General features: G+C 35.7%; 1 protein-coding gene across 5 annotated transcripts in view; it reads left to right on the top strand.

Annotated features, from left to right (window-relative positions):
- GUCY1B1 (guanylate cyclase 1 soluble subunit beta 1) overlaps window positions 1-14,007 on the top strand; it is a 45,880-nt gene extending 31,873 nt beyond the window's left edge. For 3 of the 5 annotated variants that reach the window (XM_017526038.2, XM_017526037.2, XM_037737611.1), the window contains exons 6-14: window positions 830-1,060; window positions 1,525-1,641; window positions 2,526-2,659; window positions 5,768-5,965; window positions 8,690-8,927; window positions 9,979-10,119; window positions 10,958-11,112; window positions 11,466-11,592; window positions 12,763-13,275. In XM_017526038.2, the coding sequence (XP_017381527.1) occupies window positions 830-1,060; window positions 1,525-1,641; window positions 2,526-2,659; window positions 5,768-5,965; window positions 8,690-8,927; window positions 9,979-10,119; window positions 10,958-11,112; window positions 11,466-11,592; window positions 12,763-12,786 (1,365 nt within the window). In that variant the 3' untranslated portion in view covers window positions 12,787-13,275. Of the gene's footprint in view, window positions 1-829; window positions 1,061-1,524; window positions 1,642-2,525; window positions 2,660-5,767; window positions 5,966-8,689; window positions 8,928-9,978; window positions 10,120-10,957; window positions 11,113-11,465; window positions 11,593-12,762 lie in introns of all 5 variants that reach the window. The other 2 variants (XM_017526036.2, XM_017526039.2) reach the window with 1 other exon arrangement.
- Window positions 14,008-21,801: the final 7,794 nt, after the last annotated feature.

The following is a 21,801-nucleotide window of genomic DNA, read 5'->3' as shown; positions in this document are numbered from 1 at the left end:
CTCTCTCATCAGTGGTATTTGAGATGCCTCTTTTTTAGTACCTTACCCAATTTGGTATTGTAACTTTTTTTCTGTGATGAAGTCTTGCTCTGTCACCCAGGCTGGAGTGCAATGGTGCGATCTCAGCTCACTGCAACCTCCACCTCCCGGTTCAAGCAATTCTCCTGCCTCAGCCTCCTGAGTACCTGGGACTACAGGCAGCCACCACAGCACCCGGCTAATTTTTGTATTTTCAGTAGAGACGATGGGGTTTCGCCTCGCTGGCCAGGCTGGTTTCTAACTCCTGACCTCAGGTGATCTGACCGCCTTGGCCTCTCAAAGTGCTGGGATTACAGGTGGGAGCCAGCAAACCTAGCCTGGTATTGTAATTTTATACATTTGCCAATTGATGGTTAAAAATGACATTGCATTTATTTTGAATATGCATCTCTATCATTTTATTCCCCATTGTTTTAAAATAGCGTTGTAATTTTGTTTGATAGCGCCAGCTTGTATGGCTTTCAGGTTGTTGGCTATGCAAGTGTGCTTGTCTGAGAAGGCGGAGCCCACCAGTGCTTTTTAAAAGAATTCTACCAAAGAGAACGTATAGGATACTGGGGAGTTGATACCAGATTTGTAAATTTACAATGATTATTCGCTCTTCAGATTTAATAGATCAAAGTCCAGAAATATTTTTTCTATTTTAGACATATGTAGTATTTCCATACATGTACTGAATTTGTGTAATTAATCTTCTAAATGCAGTTTTCATAACTCATTTTTTATATTTAGGTATTTTAATTAAACTGAAATGCAGACGATTCATGCCATTTCCCCCTTTGATATCCAGGTTATTCAGCAAAGAAATGAAGAATGTGATCATACTCAATTTTTAATTGAAGAAAAAGAGTCAAAAGAAGAGGATTTTTATGAAGATCTTGACAGATTTGAAGAAAATGGTACCCAGGAATCACGCATCAGCCCATATACATTCTGCAAAGCTTTTCCTTTTCATATAATATTTGACCGGGACCTAGTGGTCACCCAGTGTGGGAATGCCATATACAGAGTTCTCCCCCAGGTAAAATGACAGCACACTTATTGTAAGCAATCAATCAGTGTTACCTATTGTTTTCACTTTTAGCCCTCTAGATAAATATTAAGAGAGTGTTTGCCCGTGATTTTGGTATTTTAATTTCATTTCAAGCCATATGCATTTAATATATCATTGTACATTTTAAAAGATAAACTCGTTTTTTCTTCTTCTGAAAATGCATTGTAAATTTGTGCTAGCTTACATTTGAATGTTAGCCATCTGAATCTATATCAGATTTCATGTTCTTGCAACTATTTAATGCCCATTGAACATTGAGTTGTATAGATTGAGATTTGAGTTCATAGTTCCACTAACTGTCGCATGAATTAAAATAATTATAATTTTCTATTTTTAAATATAACTGAGCTGTTTTAATCAAGTGATTAATATCAAAGTATAAAAACTATTTTAGCTGATTAGATCCCCTTTGCTCTCTATCTACATTTTAGCTCCAGCCTGGGAATTGCAGCCTTCTCTCTGTCTTCTCGCTGGTTCGTCCTCATATTGATATTAGTTTCCATGGGATCCTTTCACACATCAATACGGTTTTTGTATTAAGAAGCAAGGTAATCAAGATACTATTTCATTAAATGTGAGAAAGATATGTTACAAATTAGAAATATTCAGGAAGGAAAATTGCTACGTTCTCTGAGAAGATAAAACCCAGACCTCAAAAAATGATCTAATTAAAAGGCAATGCTATTGATTTTTGGTTTGCCTGAGGAGCAGTGGAACTCTATCAGCTGATTAAAATTAACAGCGGTAAATTTTAGAGATTGTCTTTCTGAGATGGCCTCGTTTCACATCAGAAAACCAACATCTTTTAATCCCTTTGCAGCTATAGTGCTTTATTTCAAAATCAGAACTAAAAAGGATTTTTTTAACCTCACTCAAAACCACTTATTTATTCTTTCTTAAATTGCCTATTGTTCCTAGTAGCATTTTTGTGTGTGAAAAAGTGATAAAATATTCACACAGCTGATAATTTAGATAGTGCTGGTGTCTCATAGTTTTTGTTCTTGGGACAGATACAGCAAAAGTCAGTTTCCTCGAGTACCCATTTAATCCTTTCTGCATTCAGAACTGACTGTTTCCAGGGTTGGGGAATAGGGAGGCTTGGTTCATTCTTTGGTAGTCTGGTAATGTATGTTGTAACCACACTGGAAAATCAGGGTAATAAAAAAGATTCACAAAAGCTCGAAATAAGTATATGAAGAGCAGCACAGTTACTGTCCTGAATTCAGGGACAAGTCACTTTTCTGCAGTGCTGCAAGGTAGCCACTAGGCTTATTACAGGCAGAGCTCTGATGAAAGGCCCTGTCCTGTTCTAATGATGCACTTACTCTGCTTTGTGATTTGGTGGGAAATGAGATATGTGTGTCCTTCTTGTTACTGAATTGTTCAGTAGAAAGAAAGGCATTTGTTAATGGTTATGTCTGGCCTTTTCAAGGAAGGATTGTTGGATGTAGAGAAATTAGAATGTGAAGATGAGCTGACTGGGACTGAAATCAGCTGCTTACGTCTGAAGGGTCAAATGATCTACTTACCTGAAGCAGATAGCATACTTTTTCTGTGTTCACCAAGGTAATAATTTTTAGATTAATTATATTGGCTCTCAGTACCTATCTTTAGCTAACAAAGCAATGCTGCAACATTTTATTTCTTTACATTTACATATTCTCTGAGGTGTAATTAGATTTTACAATCCTTGTTATGTATTACTTTATAACAAGGGTAATATTTAATTTAATATTTTGCTAACAAACTCAGGAAAAGTCACATACTCTGTTATTTGTTATATCTTTATACATTTGCAGTATTTATGCCATTAGACCATGGGATAAATAATCTGCAGTAACATTTTGTACCTTCAAAACAGGAATTAGGTAAGCAATTTTATAAAGCATCTAATAGGATGGCATAATGAATACATAGGTATATTTGACACCAAAAAATTATCTTTTCTATGATACGTTAGCAAAAAATCTAAAAGGACTCTCATTATTTCTGGGTTTGAACGATTTTAAATTAAAAATATTTAGCTACTCTAATCCAAATATGCTGTTCCAAATATATTATACAATTAAAATGTAAGTAAAATGTTATTTTTAATAAACATCAGAGAAAAATAAAACTATAGATAGTTGTTTCTCCAATTTGGGAAAGCATTTTACTAGGAAATACATGGGAATTCAGAATATAAAAATTTTGTCTGAATTTGCTTCAGAACAATAGAAAAGATATTGAGAGATGATTATTGTGAGGGGATTATGGTGAGATGATATTCTGTGTATTCATAATTTTGTATAAACAAAGTATATGTGCATTATCTACTAACACAGTCAAGAAAGCATGTTTTGGTGAGCTATTGGTTACATATTTAATTTGAATTCCACCATGATCACTTTGCACTTAAAAATGTGGTCTTAAAATTTCTGAAAAATATTATAAACTTTGTAATAGCCTCCTTTCATATTATTACTGTTGTATTACACATTACATAATAATATATAAGAATAATATATAGTTAATTTGTAATATGTTAGAATATATATTAGGATAATATAAGAATAATATGTAGTTAATATTTTGATAAATATATTCAAGATTAAATATTGTTTAACTATAACATATAAGAATAATATATCAGACAATATAAGGATATAGATGTCTTTTTCATGAGGAATAAATATCATGAAAATAAAAGAAACGAAATTAGGAAACATAAACCCTTTTTAAAAAAATTAATAAGCTACATTGATCTAAAGATGTCCCATCTGCTATCAGTAAATGTTTTCTTCTTCTGCCTCTTTGCAGCTTAGAAGAATATCAGCTTCTCATTAGGGACAATTTCTATTTATGCAAATAAAGCTTTCTTCAGAAATAAAAGCAGAAAATTTGGAGTTTATTTGTTTATTGCCATATGCAGACATTGGTCACCCAGTGAGAAAATTGCAGATTGTCCTACGGGACACATACATGTATGTGGGAAGATTTTTACTCACACTACATAAACAAAAGCTCAATTAAAAGTAGTTTTACTTGTAAAATAAACAATTCTAAGACGATTAGTGTAAATTTAGGAAAAATGTAATAGTTCATTAAAATAATGATATAGGACATTTTTAGAATCATGAAACCTTTATGATTGGGTTAAGTTTTGTAGCTCAGTATGAGCTTTTTAACCATTCATTTTTGAACTTACTATCAAGTGTTTTCTCTGCTCATGGGCAGGTCTTACATACCTTTGGCTGATGATCTAGTTTCTTTCCAGATGCGTCTTTTTCTGCAAATGGTCTTACATATCCATTTTACCAAAATCTAAAAAGACTGTGTGTTTCATTAATAAAATCTTTGATTTTTTAATTTTCTTTATAGGCATTCTAATTTTTGCTTTGCTTTATGAACATTGCTACTGAGAATATATTGCATTAATTCAAAATTCTGCAGTCACCCCTTTTGAATAATTTTAGATAGGATTAATTCAAAGTTCTTCAAATTATTAATCCCATATTCTCCAAAGTCATAACTAAATTTTGTCATTTTAGAGTAATTATTATTCTAAGTGGCCGGAAGTAATGATGTTGCATTAAAAAAAAATTCAAGCCAATGAAAAATAATCTTAGGTCACTTTAATCAATTAGTACTTTTTTTTTTTTTGAGATGGAGTCTCGCTCTGCCGCCCAGGCTGGAATGCAGTTGTGGGATCTCACCTCACCGCAGCCTCTACCTCCCAGGTTCAAGCAATTCTCTTGCCTTAGCCTCCCAGGTGGCTGGGACTACAGGCGTGAGCCACCTCACCCAGCTAATTTTTGTACTTTTGGTAGAGATGTTGTTTCACCATGTTGTCCAGGCTGTTCTCGAACTCCTGGCCTCAAGTAATCTGTCCACCTCAGCCTCCCAAAGTCCTGGGATTACAGGCATGAGCCACGGTACCCAGCCTCAAAGAGTACATTTTCAAAAAGCAATTAAAGTTTTACTAATCAGATCATCACTGAAATAATAAACATTATTATGTTGTTGGGAAAATGACACAAGGTACAATGATGATGCATAAAATGCCACAAGATTGAATAATACTTCAAATACATGAGAAAAGTTTGTCAAAGAAAATGAGAACAGAAGACATGAGAGCCAGAAGTAAGAATGGTACATAGACGTAGATACGTAAATTACGTGCTGAGGATGGGTCATAAACGTGGTTGGGAATTTTTAGTCATTGTGTCCAAAAGGGAAAAATAACCAGTTACAAGATTCATAGAATCCAGAAAGCAAGGTGAAGTAGTTTCTCAAAAGAAGCATCATTATTCCTGAGAAAGAGGATAAAGATAGATTTTTTTTCCTCTCCTTATAATGAGAAAAAATTTGAGAATCATAAATTATAGCCTGTATGACATACCTTAATGTTTATCACAGAGATGTTTTCTACATGATCTTTTCATTTTAGACTGATGGCACCAAAAAGTGCAACCTGGCAAAAATGCATGTCAAGTTCACTGCTTTTTGGTAGATGTTTAAATATCTAAGAAAATAAACTCACAATCTTTGTTCAATTCTCCATAATTTTATTGTCTTCAGCCTGATCTTTTGAATGGGATGAGGTGGCAGGATCAGACTCCTTGACAGAAATCAGGGTTGCATTGTCATGTATACAAGTTGAGACTGATCTTGCCTCATTTCTCCATATGACAGTGTCATGAACCTGGACGATTTGACAAGGAGAGGGCTGTATCTAAGTGACATCCCTCTTCATGATGCCACGCGCGATCTTGTTCTTTTGGGAGAGCAATTTAGAGAGGAATACAAACTCACGCAAGAACTGGAAATCCTCACCGACAGGCTGCAGCTCACCTTAAGAGCCCTGGAAGATGAAAAGAAAAAGACAGACACGTAAGAATGTACTGCTTGGGGCTCCACTGTTACCCATAATATATTGTGACTCTACTATATTTAAGACTGAGAACCAGCCATGGGAGCTGTAATAGCTCTGGAGTAGTAAATAAAATCCTTCACATTGCTTTTAAAAAGAAATTATGCTTAAGGAAATAAGTCAGTCTTAATGGTGGAAATACATCATTTTTTGGAGCCAAGTTGGAATAATATCTGCCAAAATATCTTTTTGAAAATCATGAGAATAACTCAAATTCAAATTTAGTTCAAAAATTAAAGTTTATCATTTACGCATGTATTCTTTCATACAAGAGTTATATATTAACCATCTTCAGTATGCCAGGGACTGCCACGTGCAGAGAGCGGCTCTGCACGATGAACTTAGAATCGGCCATTACATGTTTAAAAATATCTTTTCCGGGACCTTGAACTTAGGGCTAGAAAGAAATGAATCTGACAAATTGTGGTATCATATGTAATGACAATAATTATATCTATAGTGACATACATTAGCAAAAATATCAAAATATAAAATGTATTTCTATGAGTGGTGGATTAAATTATGAAATACTGGGCAAAAATATGAAAGATAATACTTCATTTTCAATAAATGTATTTAAATAAGTACATAGCATGCATACTACTTGGCCTTGCTTTCATATGCTAATTAAAAGCACCACATCACTGATATTTATAAGCTATTTACCCAGCTTCTGATGTGTTCGTTTTTTAATGTTTATATAATAGGAAGCTATCTTGTTGGAGAAGTGAAGCTGATCTGCCTTCCTTCCCATAAGAGCTATTTCAGTCTACTTCCTCACCCAAGGATTGGTAACAGCATTGCTTTGTACACTTCTCTTGCATTGATACATATGTAGTTGCCCATGGATGGATGCTGTGCACACAAGTAAACACATCAGTTAACTCTATTAACAGCAGGGGTGAAATAGAGAATGCCATTTTACCCACCTGTCTTTATTTACAGCTTCTTAATTCATGTATCTTGGCCTTGTGTAATGAAACTGAAAGATGTATTTAGTTCCTTTAAGACCACTCTGCTTTTCTAAAGGTCCTAACTTGCACCCAGTTTAATCTATCCAGGTATTTTGCAAATTTCAGAAAATATATGAAGCAGGTAGCTCAAATTCTCTCACTTCTAGAAAAATAACTCAAAGTGTATGCTTTATTGGTATGTGCTACAATTTCATCTATGAATATTACACATTTTGTGGAGCTTCTAAGACCTTAGGACTAAGGTTCAAAGTCACACAAGTTTGTAGTCTTGAGTTACTCAATATCCTGTTACTTTTTTTTGTATTAGAAAACCATTTAGGTTTTATTTTGTATTGTGACTCAATGTACTAATATCTACATTCATGATAAATAGATAAATGACCAGCACTATAAAGAGTGTATCCTTTAATTTATGAAATATCCAGATATTCTGTACTGAAAAAGCTCTTAATTCACATTTTTCCTAAATTGTCAGCTTAAGCAGAGTATTAACTTCTCTTCCCAGACCAGGAGTCCAAAACTGGGAGTTACTGGGAGTTAAACAGTGGACTTATCTTTAATAAGAGTAGCTGATAAGTACTTATCACAGAACTACTTCTTTGAATTTCCCAAAGTGGGTTTCACATTCAGGAACTATTTGCACCATTTTGAGTTACTGCGCTTCAAAAATCCTTATATTATTTTTTAGATTATAAGATTTAGAATTTGGTTTTTGTAGATATTTGGTTTTCAAGGTGATGTCATTAGAAACTATTTACTAATCACTTTCTTTGAAGGTAAGTAGTTCTACTGTTCATACTTACTATTCCAAATAGCTTTAATATTTTATAAAACATTCAATGTTTAAAAGTTGAAAATGAAAGACTGGAGAAATTCTACTATGACTAGGAAACACATTGAGAGCTCAGCTCCATTTTGTGTATTTAAACTTCCCACATACGCCCTTTCACTCTAGGACAACGGCAGGAAGAAAAAGGCAGTAAGTTCTCATTTGTTCCTCTTAAGTCTTCTAATCCAGAGCCCACAGGTCCAATTTCTGCTTCTTTCCCTCTAAATTCAACAGCTGCCATCCTTCTCCTGTTTGCTTACCACATCTGTCCCCTTAGCATGATCCCCGATGCCACCGTGGTAGTTTGTGCCTAAACAAATAAAATATTTTATTGTCTAGAGCAATTTCCGCTGGTTTTATCAGTTTCTTCTATGGAGGAGTGAGGCATGAATAAGCCTGGAGAGAAATTCTGCTGCTTTTAATATTACTTTTCCAAAATCAAGATATATTTCTTATTCTAAGAGGCAATCTCGTTTCTATTACTGTGCTTTTCATACCACGTTTTAGGTGTTGTTAATGACAGTCTTCATACTGAAACTATCATAATAGCAGGGTCAGAATACAGGACTAGAAATGAAAACTTTGATTTTCTACCACCAGTCTTTTTGTTTTGTCTGTTTGCTTGGCTTATTTTGATTTGGTTTGAACTAGTTTGGGCTTGCGGATGATTTATGTGATTAGAATGAACAAATAATTTATATTTTCTTAAGTCCTTGCTTATAAATACGGCAAATATTTGATGCTAATTTTAGAGGGTGTCCTACCAGAATCCAGGCCTTTAAAGTATAAATGACATTGCGCTTGTGCGAAAGGGACAGCAGAAGCACTAAAGGCTTTCCCAGCATTTCTTACAGTGACTTTCTCCTGACCCCACTGAACAGATTGCTGTATTCTGTCCTTCCTCCGTCTGTTGCCAATGAGCTGCGGCACAAGCGTCCAGTGCCTGCCAAAAGATATGACAATGTGACCATCCTCTTCAGTGGCATTGTGGGCTTCAATGCTTTCTGTAGCAAGCATGCATCGGGAGAAGGGGCCATGAAGATCGTAAACCTTCTCAACGACCTCTACACCAGATTTGACACCCTGACTGATTCCCGGAAAAACCCGTTTGTTTATAAGGCAAGTCTTCATCATCACTGACTACAGAGCTATCCAGGGGCTGGCGTTCTGAGCCTGCCCATCCGGAGGCCATGCCATCACAGTTCTCTGACTCCAGCACTGCAGTGAGCCTCCCTGTATTCAATGCTTTACCATTTTCTTAAATAATTGCCTCTTGTTTTAAAACTGTCTCTTCCATGTAACCAGAATGAATGTTTCATGGAGTGGGTGATTCCCTGGTTAAAATGAAATGTTCACCATCTTATTTGCACTTAGGCTAACAAGTCTGGACAGGCTGTTTATCACATTTAGTATAAATGCAGCATTTATTTTAGTGCTCTGCAAGAGACATTCTTACTGAAAAATATAAATGTTTTGTACAGTAAAGAAATCATGGAGCATGAGAAGGGCGAAGGGGACTCAGATTTGCGTTTAGATAACATCAACTTGAAGAAGATAAACATTTATAAGGCATTCATGCCCTTTGTTTCATTTAAAAATAAATATAATATTGGAAAAAATAAGTCAGTGGTATATTGCTACATAAACGCAAGAATGTTAACTAAACCATCCCTAGGTATCTAGGGTAATATAATTACACAAGGACTATGTATTTTATAGTCATTTTCTGAGGTACACTGTAGCAGGTGGTGAGCACATCATAAAAATAAATGCTTAATGACCAGGATAAATTACTGAACTTCAAATGGTGGCTCTCTGTGCCATCAAACCATCACTGTTTTAGGGAGAAATGAAGTAAAAAATTATTCTTCTGAATTATTAGATAGATCTGAGTTGAGAATTTCATTGCTTACTAAAGGAAAAGAATTCTATGTCTGTACCTGCCCATCATCAAAGACCCCAAGTGTCTGTCATGTGTGTAAATTATAAGTAATTGCAAAGTTTCATTTTGTTGGAGTTAAATGTATTAGAATTTTAAGAGAATTAAAGGAGGAGAGAAGTTTAAAGTTACTGGTAGCCTTGAAAAAATATATGTTTTTTATTGGGGTAACAAATGAAACAGTCTTTTTTATACTAACCAGTGACCATCTAAATATATGTACTATGTTAGGTGGAGACTGTTGGTGACAAGTATATGACAGTGAGTGGTTTACCAGAGCCATGCATTCACCATGCACGATCCATCTGCCACCTGGCCTTGGACATGATGGAAATTGCTGGCCAGGTTCAAGTAGATGGTGAATCTGTTCAGGTTAGTAAGTGAAGTAGATAATGTAATGATGGTGTGTAAACCTTTTTGGACAATTGATTCATATTGTTGACCAGAAAATCAATAATATGTATAAAGAAGGGCATCTTGACAACAAAGACTTTAAGTATTTTATCCAGCCCAATGTACTACATTCTTTCACAGGCATGGAGATTTGTCCACCTATTTGAAATTATCTAGTCTATTTCATGTACTGAAAATCATGGGGATGAGAAAAAAACTTCTTGTACGTTTATTTAAAAATAAGCCTCTTGTAGTTTATTTTAAAATCTCTTTCATGCCTCATGTAAGTTACTAGATTCACATCTTTGAAATCTTCAGATTCAAATGTTTCTCTTGAGTCAAGATATTTCTCTAGGGAGACAAAGATTTTGTGAGGGTTTTTGAAGTCTGTAATATGCTTGGAGTTCTTATGGAGATCTCTTATGATGTTATGTGATGACTCTACATTATTCTGCAATATAAAGTAAGCAAAAATTCATGTGTCACAGGAAGAGAAAACCAAACACCGCATGTTCTCACTCATAAGTGTGAGTTGAACAGTGAGAACACATGGACACAGGGAGGGTAGCATCACAGACCAGGCCTTTTGGGGAACTGGGGACAAGGGGAGGGAGAGCATTAGGAAACATACCTAATGCATGCAGGGCTTAAAACCTAGACGATGGGTTGATAGGTGCAGCAAACCACCATGACACATATATACCTATGTAACAAACCTGCCAGTTCTGCACATGTATCCCAGAACTTAAAGTAAAATATTTTTAAAAATCATGTGTTAGTGATCAAAGTGATTGAAGCAAAGCTTTGTCGTTTGCAGATAACAATAGGGATACACACTGGAGAGGTAGTTACAGGTGTCATAGGCCAGCGGATGCCTCGATACTGTCTTTTTGGAAATACTGTCAACCTCACAAGCCGAACAGAAACCACAGGAGAAAAGGGAAAAATAAATGTGTCTGAATATACATACAGGTGAGAGAAAATGTCTTGGCATTTACTAATTTGCAAAGGAAATGTGTGTTTATATGTGGTTTAATTCTCTGAGGGGTTTTGTTGCTTTAAAAGAGTTATCACCTCCACTCTTCCCGCACCACTTGTAGAATTGTTTTTCATTTGAGAAGATTGCATCATTATTTCCATTTTATGTGATTTCACATCATCTTAGAAAATCTTGTTATGATCATTGTTTGTAAAGCTTTGAGTTACCTCTCGGTACAACTTTAGCATTTGTTCTTGTTGTCTCCATTTGTAACATGGTACATGTCACCGTCTCCATAAAAACCTTTGTGTACTTCTGATCCTACTCCCCTTCCCTTGTCTTCTAGGTGTCTTATGTCTCCAGAAAATTCAGATCCACAATTCCATTTGGAGCACAGAGGCCCAGTGTCCATGAAGGGCAAAAAAGAACCAATGCAAGTTTGGTTTCTATCCAGAAAAAATACAGGAACAGAGGTATGACTAATCAAAGCATAATTTGTGTACTTAAGACAGAGTATAAATATGGAAAACTAAAGCATAATCACTGAAAATATATTTCACTTGAAAAGAATTCTTGCTAACAGAAATTAACTTTTAAGTAAAGCAACAGAAATAACTGAACATAAATGAGCCACTTACAATAATAAGTACTTTTTAGGGGATGCTTTAGTGACTTTTGTCCTCTAATGAAATGAAAACCAAAGCCCTGGATTGAGAATGCCTGTTTTTTGTGGTTTTTTTTTTCTTGCTGTTGTGGTTGTTTTGTTCTTCCTCTGTTGTCTGGCTCAAAGGTAAGTGGGCTTTGAGGGGCTCATCTGGCCTCTTTTCTCAGCTCCCTAAGTTGGTTCTGAGATCACCATCATGGTTAAGTAAGGGGTGTAGTTCATGGGAGGTGTCTTAACCATGAAGCTTGACATCCTTTTAAGGGCCAAGCTATCTTCCTATGGAGTGACTGGAGGATTCTGGAAATCCTAGCCCATTGTCTGTTTCTCCTAGATTTATTAGGGACTTTTAACTTGCTAGAATCTGATTCATTCTTCAGGGAAGATTTAATTTCCTTCTAGTACCATGGTTATACTCAGGCAGAGCTCATGTGCTAGAATGGACTTCAGAACAGCGGCATATCCAAAGCAGAATCACGCCTCTCACAGAGGCACTGCACACACTAAGGTCACAGCTAGCCTCTTCCTAGCCTTTTGAAATGTGTGGCATCAGAAGCAAGTTTGATACTTTGTTACCCTGTTGATGTGTTGGTTCTTCATGGGGGATAAGACTACATGCTTGTATTTCTCTTTTAGTATGTACACATTCTCTAAAAATGCTTTTAGAGCATAACAATTTCTAAAGGGGAATAGAATGACAGAATTTGAAAATTGTATCTTCTTTCACCTGGTTTAACATTAAATCATTTTCCTATGAGGTTCTTATTGATGTTCTTCTGATAAACCAAACCATAACTACCTCAAACGTTGGTCATCTTAGTTGGGTGGTCCTGTTTTTCCCAGAATTATGCTGGAAATCATTTATAGAAACTGTAGATGTGAACGTGGATCACATCCTCACAAAAAGAAAAATACATTTAATTGATATGATGAACTTCATGATCACTGCAAATCAACCCCTCATATCTTACACTTTTTCAAGGACACAAAGCAGGATGATGACTGAATCTTGGATTGCGGGCTGAAGAGGAATGCAGATTAGGTTCCAGTTTTCTCCTAACACGTGCCAAGCCCAGGCACGGTTATTCCCCATGGATACAGATTTTGCTTTGTCTTTGTCGACTACCCCAAGCTTTTCTTTTGGGTATATCTCTCACTATCCATTATTCAACTTTAGCTCTGCTTCTGATTATGTTTTAGGCTTTAGTATATTATCTAAAATTTGGCTTTTGACGTGGATGATGTGAGCTTCATGTGTCTTAATATCTACTACAAGCATTACCTAACATGGTAATCTGCAAGTAGTGGGCACCCAATAAATATTTGTTGAATTTAATTAAATGAAACTGAACAGTATTTGGCCATGTGTATATTTATATCATGGTTTACCAAATCTGTTTAGTGCTCCATATATATATGTATATTTTAATGACTATAATATGTAATAAAGTTTATATCATGTTGTTGCATATCATTATAGAAATCGTTTTCTAAAGGAGTGAATTCTAAGTTTTAGGAGAAAAATGCAATTTATTTTCAGACTCCCAAAGTAAGAATTAATATATCATGCTGAGAAAATAGTGACTATTTTGAAGTCTGTTACTTTCCTTTCAGAAATATTGAATACACATTTCTGTTATTAAAGTATTTGATTACTAATTCGAATCATGTGGCAATTATAATTCATCTAAAATGCTATCATTTGTAATTGTATCCCCCGTATTAAATCTCATTAACCGCAGGCTGCTGTTACAGAAAGCTGCATCGTTTCACACTGAGCTGTTGCATTAGTTCAGGCTAAATGTTGGGAGCTCCAACCACATCCAAGAATAGATCTGGAAACACTCTGCTGGGATACTACTGCTTTAAGCCCTTCTTGACCTGGTATTCTCAGCAATGAGCTCCCTTTCCTTAGCTTAGAAGAATGTGATTATATCCAGGACATCATGTTCAGAAAACTTAGTTTAATTTCAGCATAGAATGCATTACTATTGGGATAATTGGCCTCTAATTCTTAAATGTCTCTGATAACTTATTAATATCGATCTTTATAAAATAGAGTGCAACTACTTTTGTGTAAAAATGTTTGCCTTTAAATTCAGTATTTCATATTAGCACATCGATATATGTATAAATTTTCCATGTTAACGTGTACAAGAATCTGTAATAAATTATTTTTTTCACTTGTCTCTACACAGTTTTTATTTCAATAAAAATGTTAATATTATTTTTCATTTTATTCATGCCATTTTTCATAAATACATTTTGCCTATTGCAAACTTTAAATTAATTTTTATTTGCTACCATTATAAATTTTCACTGACTCCTCATAAATAGTGTATTCTTAAATGCTGTATTTCTTTTTTGGACCAACAAAGTGACAGGAAATAAAGACCAGACATGGAAGATGAAACACTGAAATACAGAATGTCATCAGCGTACTTAAAATACTCTGAATCATTTAGGGATAATAGACATGTATACAAGTAATAAAAAAATGTGATATTCATAATGAAGAAATATATTCAAATACGGAAAGAATAGAGAAAGCGTAACTCGGGAGAAGAGGGTGAAGTGGGGATACTTGTTATGCCTGTTTTGGGGGAGATTTAAGAATACTCAGAAACTAGTGACACCGTCATCCTCCTAGAATCCTACAGATATTTGTTTAGCATCTACTTTTGGTAGGCACTGCTTGAGGTGTTTGAGATGTACCATTGAACAAAACCCTGTTTTTGAATACCTCATATTCCAATTTTTACATCTTGCATGTTTTAAAATCTCTATTTTATTCTGCCGACACTCTGCTAGTCCAGGCACTCATCCTCTGCAACTTGAACAATTACAAGACCTTCCCTATAAATCGGTTTCTCATCTTTGCCCTCTCCATTCCACCCTCTCACATTGCTACCGAAGTGGTCTTTTACAATTCCAAATTGTTCTCTTGCCTACAATCACTTTAATGCTATTCATCATCTACACACCTTAGCAAGGCATGCAAAAATTGTCACCTTTACCAGCCTTATCTGCTGGTTGCTACATTTATAGTTTTACGCTTTGCTCCATCTGAATACCCTCTACCCCATACCCTGCTGCAAATTCATTTCTCACTAAGACTCAGCTCAACGTCCTCTTATTGGAGATTTCCCTATTAGGCAAGTTCAGCTTCCTCTATTGTTCCAGGATATTTACAATGGTTCACACATTACCTGCTTATATATAGGATTCCTTATTAGGCTTTAAGTTTCATGGCTAAAATAGTTCTTCTTTCCCCAGAGAGTCCTTGAACCTTCCACCAAATAGGCCCTTGACAAATATTCGTTGAACAAAGGAATGAAGGGAGCAGTCTCTTAGAGCAGTGGGGCTAGAAGCCAGATTTGAAGGGAAAGAGGAATAATAAATGAGATTGGAGAAAAGAGGAGGCACAAAAATGCCACTGTTAAATTTGTGCTTAGAGAAAATCATGCTAACATTGGTGCAGGGGCTGATTCAGAGGGAAAGAGCCTGGTTTAAGGGTGGCATTAGGGGGCTACTGTACTTCATGCATAGGCCTGCTTCAAGGTGATTGCAGGGCAGGAGGCTAATTGAAGAGCAGTTAAGATTCACATTAAAAGTGAATGATTACTTACGGACCAAAGGGGATGAGAAGAAGGTTAGGGCCACATAGAAGGCTTCTGGCTTCATCAGTGGGTAGCTGATAGTTCCATTATATATGGTGGAGGATATAGAAGGGTAACTGAGCTTAGGGGAAAGGTGCCTAATATTAGGCATGGCTTTGAAGCTCTGGTGAAATGCATTTTTAAAAGACAATGATTTTCAGGTAGCAGGAATGTGCAGAGAGAATAGAACTTTTTTTTTTTTTTTCAAGTTGGACCAAACTGCTTTGAATTTCCAAGCAACCCATTACTAGCTTCATGATATTGGTAAACTCACTTAACTTTTGTGTAACCCAGTTAGGTCATTGTAAAAACAGGGATTATGATAACCACTCACTAGAGTTGTGATCAGATCGAGTTGAAATATGAAGAAATCAGAGGAGTTGGAACTTTGGCTTGCCTTTCAGGAAGACTAGAAAGGTAATCTAAGAAATGCAAATTTACAAATCATTGGTAACAGGCATCGTTATAGTTGAATCATGGACAGCAGACGTCATGAAGAAACAGGAGGTCAACAAGAAAATCAATGAACACATTATGTTTGCCAATCCTTGAAACAAACCCAATGAAAACCACCAAAAAATTAGAGCCAAATGTTGTGAAAAGATAACAGTTTATCAATTGGAACTGAATTGTTTTAAATTTTAACAATTAAATACCAATTTAAAGACATATTTTTAAATTATATATATTATATATTTATGTGTTATGTATTTATTACATATTATATATATTCCAGCACTAATTTATTATTTCACTCAGTTTAAATCTGTGTTTGATTCACCAAATGATATGTTCTATTTTCCTTGTCATTGAAGGGAAAACTAATTTGCTTACCTCCCGCATAGGTTTCTTTCCTTTTTTTTTTTTTNTTTTTTTTTTTTTTTTTTTGTACCACCCTCAGTAATGGCTTGTAGAACCTCTAGAGGGCAGCAGAGAATGTTGTTTGTAATTGAAGTCTGGAAAAGACATGAAAGGACACAGATTCTCTCACAGAAGAGTTCATCTTGTCTCCCAGCTGTCACTTCCTGTGTGCAGCCTTGAATTCACTCCTTCCATCTTCCTCAAGTTCAAAGGAATATAATAAAAATAGTTATTTCTACCCATTATGACCATTCATATAGCATGAAATCTATCCACATGTATCTTGTTCAGAAATGTCACCCAAATATTTCCTGCTAATTCTACAGGATGCTAAAACATTTGCTACAACAAACCATTTGTAATAGGAGCAACTGTTTTGTACTATATTTTTAGAAGCAAGCTAAGTTGCATGTAGCTCATGTTAAAAGTTATTAAATACAGATAGCATACTATTTATTTAAAAGGATAAAATTGGGGAAAAAATTCAGTAATTTTATAATAAAAAATGCATTTATGATTCTTCCTTGCTACTTCTACGATATCAGAAAGGAGAAAAATACTGCAGATTAACGAAACAAAATTTAACAAAAAACAAAACACTGAACAGAGAATCAAAAGCCTGAGTCCAATTCTGGTAAGGAAATCTTGTGGTCTCTATAAATCACTTAAATTTACAACTCAGTTACCCAGTCTGAAAAAAGGAGCTGGTTATGGTGATAGTCAAAGTTAATTACTGCTCCAAATTTCTATCATTTGTTGGTAACAATTCCAGGGTTTTTGTCTCAGAGGCATTCTAACCAAAGTGACTCCATCTTTACAGAGGCTGGGTAAAATGAGACTGAGAGCTGCTAGGCTGCATTCCCAGGAGTTTGGGCATCCTTGATCACAGAATGTCTGTAGTTAAGAGAATAGGTCAATAACGTTTGCCAAACAGACCCAGGACTTAACAGACCCGGGAAATGTCCGGATGTCCAAATATCTTAGGAACAAAAGCATTCTTAAATTAAGAATACATTTTGCTTTAAAGATAATAATAAAGATTCTTGTAGAAGACATTAGTTAAACAAAGATTCAGCTCATAAAACATCATGCAGTAAAGAAGCAGGCCAAAACCCACCAAAACCAAGATGGCAATGAAAGACACGTCCGGTCATCTTCACTGCTTGTTATATGTTAATTATAATAAATTAGTATGTTAAAAGGCATTCCCACTAGCACCATGGCCGTTTACAAATGCCATGACAATATCGGAAGTTACTCTATGTGGTCTGAAAAGGGGAGTGACTCTCAGTCCTGGGAATTCTCTTCTTTCTTGGAAAATTCATGAATATTCCACCGCTTGTTTAGCATTTAATCCAGAAATAACCGTAAGTTTACTCAGTCCAGCAGCCATGCCACTGCTCTACGGAGTAGCCATTCTTTTACTCCTTTACTTTCTTAATAAACCTGTTTTCACTGTACTCTGTGGACTCACCCCAAATTCTTTCTTCAAGAACCCTTTCTTGCAGTCTAGATGAGGACCCTTTTCCAGTAACGCTTGCGCTAGGACTTTGGCCCGAACCTTTTGGGAATACAGTCTAAAGCTTTGCAGCCTAGTCGTGTTGAGTAGATCAACTGAAAGACTGGAAAGCTGACTTCTAAGAAATAAGCAAATCTGAAGCAAACACCTGGTGAGGGCTTTTGACTCCAAGCTAAAATCAATGACTGAGTCCTGATTAGCGTATAAGAGTATTCGTGTATGTATTTCTACTAAAAATGTGCCTTATAATATTTAATTATATTAGCTAAATTTAAGTGTTTAATAAACAGTCACATTTCTGATGACCTGAAAAGAAGGAGAGAATACATGTTTCTATTTCAATTATATGTCTTCACACAGTTGCTGTGGTACAGTCTACCCCAAATAGGGCTTAAATATAGGGGCCGTAAGTGGTGGTTCATGCCTGTAAACCAAGTACTTTGGGAGGCCAAGGTGGACAAATCACTTGAGGTTGGGGGTTTGAAACCAGCCTGGCCAACATGGTGTAAACCTGTCTCTGCTAAATACAAAAATTATCCAGGGGTTGTGGTGGGCACCTGTAATCCCAGATACTCAGAATGTTGAGGCAGCAGAATCACTTGAGCCTGGGAGGTGGAGGTTGCTGTGAGCCAAGATGACACCACTGCACTCAAGCCTGGGCGTCAGAGCAAGACCCTGTCTCAAAAAAAAAAAAAATGAGGATAGGATGTGTCAGTGAGTATTATATATAAGTTAGGGTTTTTTTCAATGTTATTCTTATGAAATTTATTTCCTGATTGTGTAAAATAGTGACCACAGTTGCTTACCAAACAGTTTGAGATTAGGGAGAAAGGAGTCACATAAAAGTAAAGTATTAACTTACAAAACACTTTTGAACTGTTGTAAATACCAACCCTTTTGTGATTTTCCACATCACATGAATAAATTTTAATGTATTAATAATTTTTATATACCCGTGAATAGAATACCATCATACTGTTCTGAACAACAGCACCTAAATCTGACACTGTGACTACATATAATATTGGACATATTAGAACAAACAACATAATTAAAGAGATTTTGTTTATTTTTGTGTAAAAATCATTACAGTCTAAGGCAGGCAAGGGTGAAACCAGCCACTGAGTCCTCTGCTCCAGGGCACCTGGGGCTCTGAAGAGGAGGGGGCAGGGGAGAACCTGAGGAATTTGTGTCCTGGAATCCGAGATGAGGTGAGGGCAGGGCCTGAAGAGAAATACAAGTCTCAGGAAATATGTAGATTTCAAATTGATCTGACAAAAAAGTCTAGTGGCCTGTCCAAAGAAGCCGGTAGTTGGAAGCGTTAGAGGCAGGAAGCATTTTGAAGTTACGTGTGACTGGCATTGGAAGCCTTTTGCACAGTGCTAGTTTGTGTGTGCAGTGATGGTTTTGGCACCTGTTTAATAATTGTATATCTTCAATTGTAAGTATTGGACAGGATATTGAATAATGGGGGTTTGCAATTCCTTAGTATATTTGTATATTTTTTCCTCTAAAGCACAATGTTTTTAAGTCTGTTTAGAAAACTGCAAAGGTCTAATGGGAATACAATGTGAGGCCCAAATGTAAGTCACATATGACATGTAGATTTTTAAATTTAAAAAATTCTAGTGGCCACACTTCAAAAAGTAGAAAGAAACCAGTAACATTGACTTTAATAATGTTTTATTTAACCCAGTATAAGCAAAATATTATCATTTTACATGTAATACATTTAAAATCATTAATTAAATATTTTACACTGTTTATGTCATCCTAACTCTTTAAAATCAGTGTGTATTTTACATTTTGCAGCAAATCTAACTTCAGACCAACCACATTTCAAGTGTTCAGTGGTCTCATGAAGCTAGTGCCTATCATATTGGACAGTGCAGGTCTAGATATACAGGCTATTGATTGGATCTTTCATTCAAAACACTAGTCTTAGATCCTTGATTGTTGTGTTTCCTCCTTACCAGAAAATTAGATGAACCTTGCTATTTATAAAAACCAAACAAGTAGCTGAATAGTTGAAGGGGTTATTAAATTAAGAAAAAAAGAGTATATGCAGGTTTATACTTTTGATTCTGATTTATAAGATGTAGTTCTGAATAGAGTGTTTCTTTTGAACTTTAATATTCTATATACTACAACATAATATAAATGGCGGTAAAAAGAGTAATAAAGGAAAATGAGTTCTACATGAGGTATTTCTCGAATAACGTTTACGTAAAAGAAATTGTACTATTTTATCATTTGTTAATATTAGCAACTTCATGATTTGAGATGATAAAGGATATTACATTTTCACCTGACAATTCTTTTGCTCTTCTGCAATCTTTAATGAGAAGCAATTATAAAGCACTAAGAAGCACCTATTATCTTTTGACAAAGTTAAGACTCTTTATAAAGATCTAGTTCAGCAGTCAGTTACCACCCACCTCATATTTCTTTTTTTCATTTGTATTCCTGTTAAAGATTGTTCTTTCCCTGTCAACCCAACTTATTTTTTGCACTTGCCAGTAATATTATCAAAGTATTAACTGAAAGAGAATTATGCAAAAGATGACTACCAAAAGATTTGTACCCTTGAATACATATGAACAATTTTTACTAGATACATGCTTGGTAAAGTACATCGGAATGATCAGAACCCTTCAGACCTCAGGAGGAGCAAATGTTCCTGTCACACTGACCATATGTTCTTCTGCGAATTTACCAGAAGTTCTTCCTGATTCATAAACATTTGAAATTCAAAACTCATTGTTTGCAGCTTGCTGGATTTCTTGACATGTAAAGCATTTTTACAAAGAGTTTGTTTAAACACAGTGTTAATGCTATAATAAAAGTTATAAATCTTGCTTTTAAAATATATATTTCATTAAATATTGTGCTGTATTATAACTGACCATTAAACAATAGGCATGAGAGTTGAGATCCCTGCTGCCCCTCAGGCTCACAACTACCAGCGCAGTGATCAGGGAGCAATCCTGCAATTACTACAAGCTGAATGGTGATTTGAACGTTTTACGTGTTTAATCCTTGCAGCAATTTTTTACGTATATACTTTTATTATCACCTCCATTTTACTCATGAGGAAACTGGAGCACATAAATTTGGGGAACTGCCCGAATGTTAAACATAGAGTGAGTGGGTAAAGCCCATACCCATACCCAGACAAATGGATTTCAGAGCCCAAGCTTCCAACCAGGATGCTTGGATGTATCTCACAACACAACAAGCAAGCAACTGCCAAGTGGTATACATCTGATGGGAGTTTTAACATCAGATGAGTGTGTGTCAGGTAACAAAGTGATAGTCAGGCAAGCAGGCAAGGAGTGTGAAGAAGATATGGCAGGTGGTATTGACCCTAAACTTTACGACTAACTCTGAATAAAAGGATGTGGAAGCCTGGGGCACAAGCAGTGGAGGCTGAAGCAGGGAAGGTGAACACACTCCCCTAAGGTTGGATTATAACACAGCAATTGTAAAGGCTAGGCCAGAAGAACCCATATGTTGTACAGGAGGAAAGACATCTTGCTACTAATTCACTCCTCTATGTAGAAAAGACTTACATTCTTCTGCCTGAAACCCAGATTAGTTCTAGAGTTTTCAGATGTTGAGATTGACGAACTCCCAACAGCAAACCCTGATGGCTGCACAAACAGGGAAAGGATGGCCTTGACCGTATCCTTCCATTAAGGCATCTGCTAAGAGAGCAGACTTGCTGGATAAGGAGACAATCCTCCAGGAAGGTAGTCAGCCTTAATCTTCCTCACTCTGCCACCATGATGAGCATTATAATCTTATTTGTACGGGTGTCTGAGCAAGGGAATTTGGGGCAGGGAGGGGGCTCTTTCTAAGGCTTATAACAGGTTCTTCCACAAACATAGAAGACATTTTTCAGCTTTCCCAATCTAAGTTAGGTCTGTGTTTCCATAGTATCTGAGTATAAGACCATTGCTATTCTTCTCTCTGTTATAAT

The sequence above is a fragment of the Cebus imitator genome, unplaced genomic scaffold (genome assembly GCF_001604975.1).
Source record: "Cebus imitator isolate Cc_AM_T3 unplaced genomic scaffold, Cebus_imitator-1.0 Scaffold40, whole genome shotgun sequence".
Lineage (NCBI taxonomy): Eukaryota > Metazoa > Chordata > Mammalia > Primates > Cebidae > Cebus > Cebus imitator.
The sequence above is the reverse complement of the archived record's forward strand: the minus strand, read 5'-3'. Positions and strand labels throughout refer to the sequence as shown.